The sequence below is a fragment of the Solanum verrucosum genome, unplaced genomic scaffold (genome assembly GCF_900185275.1).
Source record: "Solanum verrucosum unplaced genomic scaffold, falcon-dt-bn FXZP01000040.1, whole genome shotgun sequence".
NCBI classification, from domain to species: Eukaryota; Viridiplantae; Streptophyta; class Magnoliopsida; order Solanales; family Solanaceae; genus Solanum; species Solanum verrucosum.
In genome coordinates this window covers 833,922-849,512 of record NW_026020323.1, presented here as the reverse complement: position 1 = coordinate 849,512, position 15,591 = coordinate 833,922, and the positions used below count along the sequence as shown (strand labels likewise).

The following is a 15,591-nucleotide window of genomic DNA, read 5'->3' as shown; positions in this document are numbered from 1 at the left end:
AAATGATGATGATCTAGAACAACATACGGAAACAAGCGAAACATATACGGAACTTTTAGCAAACATAGATAATACAAAGAATTTAGAAGTAAATACAGAAGACGTAGACATAGGCGAAAAACCTAGCACATCAGGAGTAAAAAACCCAAAAAAATTTTAATCCAAAATATTATAATGAAAATTATGAACAATATGATAAAGAAAAAACTACATGGGATAAAAGATTAAATAAAAAATGGACGCCTAAACCAATAACTGGACAACATGAATTTTTAGATTTAGACTGTGTAGCAGACATAAATAAAACAATCCAATTATGGTAGGATACATATCAAAACAATTAATAGATAACAAGATAGTAATAGCAGAGGCACCAGGATACATAGAAAGAACACTTATAGGAACAGTAAAATTATGGCTACAAAATTTAACAAATGAAAGCTTAACAACTTTGAGAAATAATAAAAAATTTGATGGTGGAATAGCCACTACAACCATGGAAATATTATATAAATACGAAATAGCTATAAGAAATGAATTTAGTAGTATGACAACAGAAGTGGAAGAACAAAATAAAGAAAAAATCATAAATCGGAATCTAATGACAAAATTAGCAATATGCAATATGTGTTACATAGATGAATATACATGTGCATTTAGAGAATATTATTATAAAGGAACATATAGCACAGAAGAAAGTAAAGAAATAAGAAAATTATATTTTACAAAATTACCAGAACCTTTTAATTCAAAAATAATAAAAAGTTGGAATGAAGCAGAATTAACGGACACCTTAGGAGTTAGAATGAAATTCTTGCAACGATGGTTTATGGAACTATGTGAAAAGCATAAAGAAGAAATAAAAATGGAAAAAATATTAATAAAGAACTTAGCATGTTGCAAAAATAAAACAGCACCCCAATTTGGTTGTACGGATAAGTATTACAAAAATAGAAAGAAATATAATAAAAAATATAGATCAAAATATAAATATAAAAAACCAAGAAGAAGGTACTATGTAAAAAATTACAAAACCAAAAGACCATATAGACCAAAAAGAAAACTAACGGAATGTACTTGTTATAATTGTGGAAAATTAGGACATATAGCTAGAGATTGTAAATTACCTAAAAATCCAAAGAAAAACAAATATCAGAAATAATAATAGATGACGAAAAATATACACAAATAGAATACGTAGATTATGAATTAGAAAGCAATGATAGTATATATGAATTATCGAAAAATGAAATAGATAATGACATAGAAATAGAAAATGAATTCTATAATATAACAAATGACTGAAGCAGATATACAAACAATAAATAAAGAAAAACATCAAGACGAAGAATATTTAGAACAGAAAATAATATTTGATAATAGTATATTTGAACAAATAAAAGGAAAAGAATTAGACCTAAGAGTAGCAAAAATATTCGAAATACCAACCGTAAGAAACTGGTTTAAACGACAAAAAGAAGAATATTATGTAGTAAGTCAAAGAGAACATATCATAGATTGCAAATATACTAAAGGAAAGGCCAAATACCAATAATAAATAAAGAAATACAAGATATTAAGGCTAAAAATTCAATTAAATATGTACATTTAGGAGGAACAGAAATATTAATAAAAGCATGTTTTAGAGAAGGAATAGATACACCCATAGAAATATACTTAGTGGATGATAGAATTATACAACCCATAGAAAAAAGTGTAATAAGTGCAGTAAGAGGTAACCTCATACACCAAAAATTTAAATTTATAATAAGTGCTAATTACTCAGTAGCAATAAATGACAGAAATATAGATAAATCGTTAGTATTATATTGGAGAATGTCAGGAATAGAACTAGCCCCAGGAAGTAAAATATTTACAGCTAGATGTAAAAACTTATATGTTCTAACAACAAAACATAAAATAACAGCAAAAAATAAAATAGACAAAATAAAAATAGAAGATCCCTTTGAAAGAATAGTTACAGTCATAGATAAAAATGATTATAGTTATAATGAAATTGATATAGAAGAAGATTTAGAAATAGTAAAAGAAAGACTAAGCACATCGAAAAGAATAAACAATGAGATACCCCAAACATCATAAAAAATGAGTACCTCAAGGAGAATAGATAAAACCCCACAAAAATCAATAGAAGAAGATATAAAACCACATCATTACTACATAACGGGAATAATGGAACAACGAAAATATTTAATATTAATAGATACAGGACGAGAAGAAAACTATATTACAAGAGAATTAGTGACGGAAGATGAAATAATAACTATTGAACAATCATGCTCCGAACTACCAAAAGCATTAATGTATACCGAAGAAACTACGGAAAAGGAAATAATCATCGGAGGAGTACCAACAGTAATAAAATTCAAAATATATCAAGGAAATGAAAATATCATTTTAGGAATAAAATGGTTGGAACAAGTAAAACCATATAATCTAGAAGACAAACAGTTAACAATAAATTATGAAAATAAAAGAGTAATAATAAAAAGGACTTTGGTATGATAAAAATATGAAAATATATATACTTGCAAAGATAATAATAGAAGGATATTACAACCGATATTATACACCAATGATAGATACGGGAGCAGAAGCTAATATATGTAAATACAATTGTTTACCAGAAGATAAGTGGGAAAAACTAAAAACACCTATAGTAGTAACATGATTTAATAATGAAGGAAGCATGATCACATATAAGGCAAAAAATATAAAAATACAAATATGGGATAAGATATTAACTATAGAAGAAATATATAACTTTGAATTAACTACAAAAGATATGCTACTAGGAATGCCATTTTAAAAAAATTGTACCCACATATAATAACAAAAACACACTGGTGGTTCACAACACCGTGTAAACAAAAAATAGGAGCAAAAAGGGTAAATAATAAAAAACGAAAAACAACAGAATGGATAAAAGGAAGTGAAAAAATTACACAAAAATTAGAAAATATAAAAGAAGAAGACCCTAAAATAGAATTAATTATATTCTCTATAGATAAAGTAAAAATAATTCAAGATAAGTTAGAACTATTATATAGTGAGGATCCTTTACAAGGATGGGAAAAACATAAAACCAAAGTAAAAATTGAGCTAATTGATAATAACAGTATAATAACCCAAAAACCATTAAAGTATAATTTTAATGATTTAACCGAATTTAAGATCATATAGATGAATTACTAGAAAAAGGATATATACAAGAAAGCAATAGTAAGCATACAAGCCCGGCATTTATCGTAAATAAACATAGTGAACAAAAAAGAGGAAAAAGTAGAATGGTTATTGATTATAGAAATTTAAATGCAAAAACTAAAACATATAATTATCCGATACCAAATAAAATACTAAAGATAAGACAAATACAAGGATATAATTATTTTAGCAAATTTGATTGTAAATCAGGATTTTACCACTTAAAACTAGAAGAAGAATCTAAAAAACTAACAGCATTCACTGTACCACAAAGATTTTATGAATGGAATGTATTACCATTTGGATATAAAAACGCACCAGGTAGATATCAACACTTTATGGACAATTACTTTAAACAAATAGAAAATTGTGTAGTGTACATCGATGATATATTATTATATTCTAAGACACAAGATGAACATATAAGATTATTAGAAAAATTTATACACATCATAGAATATTCAGGTATAAGTCTAAGTAAAAAGAAAGCTGATATAATGAAAAATCAAATAGAATTCTTAGGGATACAAATTGATAAAAACGGAATAAAAATGCAAACACATATAGTACAAAAAATAATTAACTCAAATGAACAACTAGACACAAAAAAGAAATTACAATCATTCTTAGGACTAGTAAATCAAGTAAGAGAATACATACCAAAATTAGCAGAAAATTTAAAACCATTACAACAAAAATTAAAGAAAGATATAGAATATCAGTTTGATAAAAAAGACCAAATACAAATACAAAAGGTAAAATTATTATGTAAAAACTTACCTAAACTATATTTTCCAGATGAAAACAAAAAATTTACTTATATAATAGAATCAGATGCGAGTGAAAAAAGTTATGGAGGAATACTAAAATACAGGTATGATGACACTACGATAGAACATCATTGCAGGTATTATTCAGGAACGTTTAATAATACAGAAATAAAATGGGAAATAAATAGAAAAGAATTATATTCAGTATATAAGTGTTTATTATCATTTGAACCATATATTGTATATAACAAATTTATTATAAGAACAGATAATACACAAGTAAAATGGTGGCTAACAAGAAAAATACAAGATTCGGTAACAACAAAAGAAATAAGGAGATTGGTATTAAATATATTAAATTTTACATTTACAATTGAAGTAATAAAAACTGATAAGAATGTTATTGCAGATTACTTATCAAGACAAAGCTACTCAGACTGAGAACGAAAATACAATGGAAGAGATACTCAAAGCCATAACTACACTTTGTATAAAAGTGGATAGTATGGACAACGAGATACAAAAGCTAAAGACTAATGAAGATAATCTGAAGTCTAAAGCTAGTCAGCAGCATGACTATAAAAATGCGGAGCTACGTCAATCGGAAGACGGAAAAAATCTAGAGCTAAAAGGAGACGATGGGAAACTCCTTAAAACCCATAATGTTTGTTTAAATACAGCTGCAGGTACAAGCAAACAAGTTAGCGATAAACAACATAAAAATGCTAACTTAAACCAGCTATTCGAAAAACCATTTACCCAAAGGACACCTAGACATATGTCCATAGAACCGCAAACATCTACATATGCAGATAGTTTGCAAAACCAAAATGAAAAAAAGACATATAATTACATCACACGAACCTATATCAAAAATATACACAAAATCCAAACTTATTTAAACCGCAACCCCAGATCAACTACAAAAGAACCAAACCAAGATTATTTAACCCAAAGACTGCAAGGTTATAATAAACTAATTGCATAACCAAAAACTAACGCCAACTTAGTAAGGACATGTTATAACTATGGATTGCTAAATACTGTATATACATATGACGGAGAAGAACTAAGCGGAATACCAGAACTACATAGATCATTTATTACTTATAAGAGAGTTACTAAGGGAAATCTATTCTATGTAAAGTTTTATACGGCAACAGCAGAGATATTACACGAGGAAATAAAACCTCTGATACAAGTAGTAAAGATAGGACTAACAAAAGATATGATAATACCAGAAGATATCGGACAACAACCAGAGATACCCAATTTTTATGCCAATAAGAGAATAATTGGTATATCAACTATTATACAAGAACTAGCAAATAATTATTTAAACGGAAACGCAATATGGAGCTACTATGCAAGAGATCAGTTAATGATCTATTCAAATTCAAGGGAGCTAAGGAAAGCAGATATGGATGAAGTCCAGAGATGAATTTTATCATTACTTAAGCCAGATATGGATGAAGTCCAGAGATGGATTTTATCATTACTTAAGCCAGAAGAACGACCTACAACACGAGCACTAAAAGAAGGATTTATTTCGGCAGAATTATTGACCAGGTATTGCAAGCTAATTGGTCACAAATACCCTGACCACATATGTTCAAAATGCAACGGAGAAGATAACGTGATTCCCGATGTCCAGCTGGAATAAGATAAAGACGGAAGGAGATAAGAAGAAGAAGACAAGTCAAAAAGATAAGAAAGAAAAAGTTAGTACGTAAAAATGTAAAAAGGTCATAATAGTAATAGTAGTATGTCATAAATATAGCATGTAAAGTATGACAAGTGTAAAGTAGTCAAAGACAAGAAAAGAAGATACGGATGAAAGGAGATAAGAAAAGAGATAAGACAAAAGTAAATATATTAGTCTTATTATTGAATGTAATATAGTCAATAAAGTGGGTAGTGTGTGCATGTGCATATTAAAAGTAGGATGGACAAATGTAATAAAGTAGTATGGGCAAGTATGGGCAAGAATGGACAAGTGTAACAATTATATGGGTAAGTGTAAGTAGTAGGAATGGTAGGTGTAAATTGTAAGTAGTACGTAAGAACTCCTTTCTATATAAGTGGAAGGATATGTAAATATAAAGGCAGGCATTGCCTAACTTAAAAGTTTCTTTCAAAAAAAAAAAAAAAAACTCTCTCAACTAAAAATTTAGTATTTAGATAAATGGAGCAAAAATCTGAAATCCAATCAGATATTTCAGATAGCATGGCTAAGCAAGAAGCAAAGGTATATTGTTCAAAATATATGCGGAACTAATTTCTTATATTCCTGAATATCATATATATGATTGAATAAATTTATGTTAGTTATTATGTATTAGAATTATTTGAATCATGATTTCTAGTTTATTAGCACACTGGAAACAGGGAGAAAACTTCTATATTATGCCATCCTAATGTTGAAACCGGTAGGCGAGGAAGCTGTTTAGGGGAGTAAACAAAGTTGAGGCGCTGATAAGAAGAAAGTATCCGCTAAAGTACGATGCTAGTAGTGACAGGAAAACATGATAAAAATAATCTAGTTCATAATGATCTAATATGAATTTAATCAATTATGAATATGATAGGAAGGAATAATTTGAAATAAAAAATCTGCATAATAAAGAACATGACTACTTACCTCCATAATGAAATGATAAAAAACTATGAAACTTTAATATTATGTATACTTAAAGATATAAAAATAATTGAATTAAGAAGAATCATATGGGAAAAAATATTTAATAACGAACCAGAAGATATATTGAACCAACAATGGTATGAAATAGACTTACATGATTTAGACTACGAAAGAATAGAATGGTACGATTTATTAGAAATAAATTCAGATTAAAATGAATCACGAATATTTACAATATTTGATAGAATCTATGGAAGATATAAAACTATTAGAACAATTAATAGAGGAAAATTTATCTATGTACCAAAGAACCGAAGATATGTTATATCTTGAATATATCATAAATAATATTAAAGAAATATTCAGATTAAAACAACTATCGGAAGAATATTACAATAAATATTATTACATTTTACCATGAATTTCACACTACCAAAAATTAACATTAAAGGGATATCAAGATTAAGACACTTAGCAAAAGAATACTACAATAAAATCTTTAAAATAAAATACTCACTTATCACACTACCACTTCCATGAATCCCCCAGCTACCAGTTCCGCTACGAAAAATGGTATCCGCCCCACCCCTTACCCAAAAAAAATCTGACAGATTTTCAAGCTCAAATTAGGGCCCTAACTAGTTTAGAATTGGTAAATTTCTCCTATACTCTTCTTGATTCTCAAATCCAACACGAATACATGAAGAATTCTATACAATCCCTTTTGGGAATATAATTTTTTCTAAGATCCACAAAAGGATCAAAACCCCCATTGTTAAAGAATTGAACTCAAAATCAAGAACTACACAAAAAATCTTTAGATACAACGATTTAGTGGATAAATTTAGATGTATGACGTGAGGACGAACAAGTCCAACACTGTGAGAAGCCTTACATACCTGGAAAGAACAATGTTCTTTGCAAAATTCACAAACCTTGAAGAATGCTTGAAACCTAGCCTTTTCTCTTCTTGGAACCTCGCTCTACTTCTCTAAGTGTTTAGGAACGTGAAAAAGTGCTCTAACATCTTATTAGACCTTTAATTGGGTGAAGAAAAACGTGGCTAGGCTTAGAAGGAAAAGGAAAAGACCAAATTACCCCTCTTAAAACGATTGGGATGTCTTTAGAAGAGAGGCTTCACTAAAACGGGAATAACTTTCTACTACGAGCTCGAAATTAAGCAAACTTGGCGGCATTAGAAAGAAGATCCAAAGACCTTTAATTTGATAGGTCATGGGACACCTAATTCTTTATGTTATAAAAAATATGCTCGATTGAAGCTGACCTAAAACGAAAAACTGATGGTTGACTTGTACAAACTTTTCTTTAGTTTTTTTTGAAACCCGAGGTGTTACATCAGCTCTCATTTATGCCCTCCAACTTTGGGTATGCACAAGTAGGCACTTAAGTTTGTAAGAAGTTGAACAAATAGACACACATTCTACATGAAAAGTTTCATCCTACGTGGTGTCCTATATGTATTATGCCACGTAAAAATCATGTGTTTACTTGTTCAACCTTTTACATGTTAAAGTATCTACTTGTGCACACCCAAAGTTAGAGGGCATAAATGTAAATGAGGTCAAGTTAAATGACACATTTATGTATTATGTCATTATTAAATAGTGAGATAGCATATAATTTTTTTAAAACTATAAATGAAATTCTTAGATATGGTATGAATGTATATCTAATTATGTAGTTTTTAAATACAAATATAGATTTAGATTAGGCCTTTAACTATATCTAGACCTAATTAAGTTTGTTTTCAACTTAATTACTCCAATTAATAGCCCATCACCTCCAATAGTTTGTTATTCATGCCAAACTTTTAGATCTCATTTAAAATCTAAACCAAAATATTGATTTCACAACGTGTTAATTAATTCTTTAACAAATAAAATTATCCTTGCAAATTTAAATGTTCACCAGCAACATCAAGTGAATAAATCATGAAAAGAAAAATCACTTTTAACATACTATAACCCAAGATAAACATGATACTCTGATTGGATAACAAAGAACATTTAAATTTTAACTTCAACATTTAAATCTAGATTTGTATCGCATAAAAGTACTCATTTAAGGTTGAAACACTCCCCAATAAGAATTTAGTACTCGAAACCTTTAATTAATAATGAAGGATTCCATCCATCCCACCACATTTGTTTGTAATTGTAATGCCCAAATTTTCACTCTATTATAAATCCTTTAAGAATTCAGAACCCGAGACCTCTAATGACGGATGGATGGAGCTGTGATTGTAACGCCCAAATTTTAAGTCTATTGTAAATCCTTTAAGAATTATTGTTTACAATATTCCATCACTCTTCTTTGAGTCTAATAGCTGCTATGGGAATACCATATCTTCCGAGTTCTATCATAATGTCTTCAATGCCTCCAGAAGTAATGAAACGAAACAGAGAGAACATACTGTTATTTACTTAATTATGTTCAAATTGAGGCTATTTTTTTGTGTGTTCGTCAGGTTGTTATTGCTGACGAAATTGGCCGCGCCAGAATGCTCACCTTAAATCGGCCTAAACATTTAAATTTTATATCAGGCAAAGTGGTATGAAACATCTACAGTTACTTATTCAAGTTAAAAGCACAGTGTTAAAATGGCTACTAGCTATATGTTCATTTAATTATAAAATTTTCTTCATTAGGCATTAATGCTTTCGCAGAAATTGGAGAAATATGAGAAAGATAATAATGCTGAATTTATAATCATCAAGGTAATTAAGTAGTATCTATATTAGTTATTTGCTTAGTTAATTATTAACAATTTCAATCTATTTGCATATAGGGAGCTGGTCGTATATTCTCTGCTGGTGGGGACTTGCAAAGGATATATGATGGACGAAACACAAGTAACTATTTTTTTCTTTATATATAATTACTCACTCTGTTCATTTTTACTTGTTCACTATTTCATTTTTTAGTCCCGAGTAAATTATAGTCTTTGAAGGGGATTTTTGCCTTGAAGATGTTTATAGAATTTATTGGCTTTGCTACCACATTCATACTTACAAGAAACCGCATATCGCTCTTGTCCATGGAATGTCAGTGGGTGGAGGTGTATCCTTGATGGTTCCAATGAAGTTCTCCGTCGTCACTGAAAAAGTAGTTAGTACCAATTATTAATGCTTGTTATCGGAAAAGAGCTCACAAATTCAATTATGATGGACTAAAGAGAATGAATCTCATTTTGATTGATTGAACAATTGCAATTTTGTTCCATTCTCGAAGCAAACCTAGGGTATCTCCCAGACTATGGCTTATCATACATACTCTCGCGCCTTCCAGGTCAACTTGGTAAGTAAGTTGGAACATGTATTTTTAAATTTTGAATATAAATGTGATGTTATTAAATGTATGTAGGGGAATACTTGGGCTTAACAGGAGTGAAATGGAAGGGTAAAGAAGTGATTGCTACTGGATTAGCAACTCATTTTGTACCTTCACACAAATTATTTCAGTTAGAGAAGAGTTTACTGAACATAAACAACGGTGAAGAGGATACTATATTTAGATCTGTCATAGACGAATTCTCTACAAATGTTCAAATAGATGAAACAAGTGTCTTGAGCAAGTAATGTATCATGATTTCAAACTGTTCTTGTGAGGATATTCACACTGATGCATTTTTCATAAATCAATTGTAGGTTCTCCATAATCGATGATTGTTTCTCCAGGGAAACTCTGGAGGAGACCCTAGATTCATTTGTAAGCATTGATTATACTATATATGAAATAATTCCAATGATATGGAATCATATAAAATAAAACGTACAATTGATATAACTTTAATTTTCAGGAAGCTGAAGCAGGCAAAAAAGAAAATGATTGGATTATGCCAGTGCTTAAAAGTATAAAGAAAGCATCTCCAATTGGATAGAAAATAACATTGAGATCGGTAACTAGTCCTAATAATTCATACAAACAATATATGAATATGCAAAAGAGAAAGGATCTTACTTTTTCTCAATATTATTTTTTCCAGATACGAGAAGGGAGGATACAAACTCTATCTGAATGTTTGAGGAGAGAATTTCGGATTATGATAAACACATTACGAACTATAATATCTCATGATTTATATGAGGTAATTTATTTTTAAAAATTAAGCAAACATATTCACAAAGAAGTACACTTGATTTGCGATTTCTCATTTAAAATCTAAAATAGAATTCTTCGATTTATTTTTAAAGGGAATAAGGGCTGCCATCATTGACAAGGATAAGTATGCTCCTTTGTTCCTTCAAGTGTTGGTAGTTTTATTAACCAATCAAGAATTTCGAATAACTATAAAGTCAATTCAATTTATTCCACTAAAAGTACGTACTCCCTCTATTTAAAAAGAATGACCTCCTTTTCTTTTTAGTATGTTTAAAAAAGAAAGATCTCTTTCCTTTTTTGGTAACATTGGAGTAATATTTTTTCAATACTGAAACTGATAATAAGTAGATGATGCATTTACATAAAATATTGATAGAACACTTCTGTTTCTTCGTTTTTAGTGGAACCCTTCAACCCTTGACAAAGTTCACAGCAACTCGACTTAATCTTCAAGCCATTCGATGAACATGACTTGGAACTTCAAATTCCAATAAAAGAAGAAGAATATTGCAGGTTCAAATGAATATGTATATCAGTTGCACTTAATTTATCCAATTATATATTTTGCATTATTGAAGAAGATTGTTAATTAAACTTTAAATTTACATTTGATCTAATAATTAACAGGTGGGAAGGAAAATATGAGAGTTCTAGTTATTGTCTTCGAACCAAATGAAAATTCAAAAATGATGTGTGGATCAACAACTCTTAGAATTAGCGTTCATGATATATATCTATATCTTCTAATGTTTGTAATAAAGATTCTAAGTATATATATATAGTAGAAGAAACATACGTTCCTTGTGGCAAATGTAACTGCAACATTATTTAAGATTTTGATACATTACTCACATTGGATTAATGTATTGTTTGCGAATGGCCTTCCCAAACATTATTATGAACAGGGATAAGGGTATGAAAAATACCCCAACTTTGGTCGGATTTGTTGTTGCGATACTAAACTTTCATGAGGACCTATTACCTCCCTAGACTATTTAATAGCGTATTTTTTACCCCCTGAACTATTTAATAGTGTATTTTAAATGTATATATGTGCCCACGTGGACACATTACTATTTATAATTTTGCATTATTTTTTATGTCCACATGGGCAAATATATATGTTTAAAATACGATTTCGGGTAGATTATCATTTTCTTATTATCCATGGCTCTGATACCATTTTTCGGTGCGGAATTGGTAACTGAGGAATTCATTGAAATGGTAGTGTGGTAGGTGAGTATTTTATTTTAAAGATTTTATTATAATATTTTTTGTTCTAGGGAGGCAATAGGTCCTCATAAAAGTTTAGTATCGCAACAGCAAATTCGACCAAAGTTGAGGTATTTTTCAGACCCTTATCCCTTATGAATATGTACAAGTGGCTAATGATATTATTTTAGTTGTTGTTACTCCCTCATATGTCATAGCATTTTTTTTCCATATTAATGGTGGGATTTGTGATTTGTGGAATTAAAGTTTTTTTATTTTATTTTTTGGCAAAAAATAAGGTTTTTTTTTTTTCATTCCATTGATCCTCTTTCATATGTTCTAGTGTTTTGTTGTCCTATTAATTTTGGAATTTCATGATTCGTATAATTGAAGTTTTTCAAATTTTTTGGCAAAAATTCAGGCTATTATTTTTTTTTATTTTGTCTCTTTTTTCATTCTAAAATCCTTTCCATAAGTATATTTGCTAAATTTTTAGCTAAATTAATCCTTAAACTATACCCTAAATTTAAATTATATCCTTAAAATATCATTCTTAGTAGAAAACATCATCTAAGTATTTGCTAGAATTTATCGGAAAACTATCATATCCCACAAAAATCAAGTCACCTTTTTTGTATTTATTATTCTAAGATACCGTAACACCCTAGAAAATTTTTGAACTAAGAGTTGAACCGTCCTTCGTTGTGAGTAGGATTTTATCGAGGAAATTAAAATTTCTTAAGTTTTAAGGTCACTAGATGTAGCACCTTGAGTTCCAAAAAGAACTAAATTGGAAATAGCAAAATCTGAAATTTTGCAAGTTATGCTTAAGTTATGAGTTTGGGTCAACTTAAATGACCATAACTCTCAGTACAAGATGAGTTAGGTGGGATACAAGATAGCAAATAAAAGGTCTTTGAATTATCTTTCCAACACCATCTAGTTTGCTAAGTTTCGACTTTGGATGAGTGAGATATGCCCTTTTGAAGTCAGGTTGTCCAGTTATAGAAATTCACTACAAAAAATAGCTAAAAAACGACGGACGGCGTCGCTCAAAATAACGACGGCGCTGTCCATCACTTTTTAATAAAATAATTATTTTTAAAATTATTTGACGAAAAGTGACGGACAACATCTCTTAGTCCGTCGCTTATTTTAGCGAATTTTTGCGCTAAATATATATATAATTAATAATTATTTATTTAATATAAATAGCGATGCCGTCGGTTGCTTTTATTAAAAATAATTATATATAAATTAAAGTATTATGCATGCTGTCCGTCGCTTTTAGTTTATTTGAAGATATATATTTTTTAAAATAGCGACAAGCAGCATCTTTATGTCTGTCGCTTATTGGTCAAAATACCTGGTCAACTATTTTAAAAAAAGCGACGGATAGTGACAGACCTAGAGACGTTGTCCGTCGCTTTTCATTAAATATCTAAAACAAAGTCGCGATTTTCCCCCATTTCCCCATTTCTGGAAGTTCTCTCCACTCCTCACTCACGCCACCACTGCGCGTCGCTGCTTCCGCCGGAGAAAAGAGCCAGCCGCCACCTGCTTCTCCGTTACTGCCAGACCAGATGCCGCTGCCGCTGCCGCCGCCACCTGCTTCTCCTCTTTCTTCAATCCCTCCTCCTAATTTAAGGTTAGGTTTTATTAATTCATCAAAAAAAAATTCAAATTGAGCTATATTTTGATTTTGTTAGCTATTAATTGTAATTAGTTTATTGAATTTGTGTTTATTGATTGTTAGTTTGCATTAGGGATTATTAGTTTGTGAGTGAATTTGTATAATTTTAGGATTAGTTTGAATTAGGGTATTTTAAGACTAGTCTTGAATTAGGGTATTTTAGAAGTAGTTTTTGAATTTTGATTTTAGGACAAGCTACTTTGAATTAGAGATTTTGGGAGTAGTTTGAATTAGGGTATTTAAACACTTGTTTGAATTTGGGTATTTCTTGAGTTAATTAGTTAGATTTTGAGATTTTAGGACTAGTTTGAATATGTGATTTTAAGATTAGTTTGAATTTGGAATTTAGGACTAGATTGAATTATATTTGAGATTTTAGGACTAATAGTTTGAATTTGGGATTTTAGCACTAGTTTGATTTTGGGATTCTAGGACTATACTTTGAATCTGTGATTTTAAGAATAGTTTGAATTTGGAATTTGTACTTGTTTGAAATATATTTGAGATTTTATGACTAAATAGTTTGAATTTGAGATTTTAAGACTAGCTAGGTTTGAATTTGGTAATTTAGGGATTTGAATTATAACTTAATTAGAACTTATAATTAATTATAACTTGAATTTACTATAAATTGAACTTAATTAGGAATATGAACTTGAAATGTTGTTGACTCTAATTTATTAGAACTTAATTTTTATTCTTATTAGAACTTGGATTTTCTTTGAACTTAATTAGAATTTTGTAGTACTTGAAAATCTTATTGACCTTAATTAATTTGAACTTAATATAAATTAATTAGAACTTTATTAAACTTAATTAATTTATAATAACTTGAAAACTTAATTAGGAATTAATATAAACATAATTTTGAACTTAACTAGAACTTGAACTTAATTAATTAGTATTCATTAATTAATTAAGCTTTAACTTTGTAGATCTTGAACTAATTGAACTTAATTAGAATTTGAATATATAACTAATTATTGGTTTTGCACTTTATATATAACTTATAACTTTTATAATATGAACCTGAATATTGAAATTGAACTTATTATAAATATATATTAACAATGAATTAATGTAGTAAAATTATTATTAAATTTAATTTATAATATAATTGAATATCTATATTTTTGTAGATGGATCATCATTTGTGGATGTATAATATACATTATGAAACTGGTGCTGGTTTGAAACCTGAGTTTATTCATGGTGTTAGAGATTTTATTGTACATACAATGACACTTGACATTTTCAAGAATAATGGATTGGTTAGGTATCCTTGTAGTGCATGTAAGAGCTTAAATTTTTTTAAACCAGATATAGTTATGGTTCATTTGTACCGTAATGGATTTAAGCCTAGATATTTGTATGGATTGATCATGGAGAAAGAGATGGATTGGATGGTATGTTTTATAATTCAATGGCTGTGGATGAATATAATATGCTTGCACCACATGGTCAAATTAGGGTTGAACATGATAGGGTTCATGAAATGATCTATGATGTTTTCGAGGTTCAAGGTGGGATGGAATCTGAACAATATTTTGATGAAGCTCCCAATGAAGAAGCAAGACGCTTATATGATCAATTAGAAGAGTTTAGTCGTCCACTATGTGAAGGGAGTCCGCATTCTGCCTTGTCAATTGCGGTTAGATTAATGAATATTAAATCAGATTGGAAAGTTCCTAATGCGGCTATGGACTCAATGGTTGATCTTTTGGGTGAACTAGTTAATCCGGAGTTTAACATACCTAAGAACTTCTATCAGGAAAAACGTTTGGTTTTCAAGTTAGGATTGACATATGATAGAGTTCATTGTTGTGTTAATGGCTGCATGTTGTTTTACAAGACTGATAGTGAATTAGAAAATTGTTAAGTTTTGTGGACATCCTCGTTATAAGAGGACTCCGGATGGAAAGATGGTC

At 29.4% G+C, this 15,591-nt stretch overlaps 1 protein-coding gene across 1 annotated transcript in view; it reads left to right on the top strand.

Moving 5' to 3' along the window:
* The window catches only part of LOC125835493 (3-hydroxyisobutyryl-CoA hydrolase-like protein 5), a 60,920-nt gene extending 49,486 nt beyond the window's left edge, over positions 1-11,434 (top strand). Inside the window, exon 13 of the mRNA XM_049514625.1 lies at positions 11,386-11,434. Coding sequence (XP_049370582.1) covers positions 11,386-11,434 — 49 coding nt within the window. The remainder of the gene's footprint in view (positions 1-11,385) is intronic.
* The last annotated feature ends 4,157 nt before the right edge of the window (positions 11,435-15,591 follow it).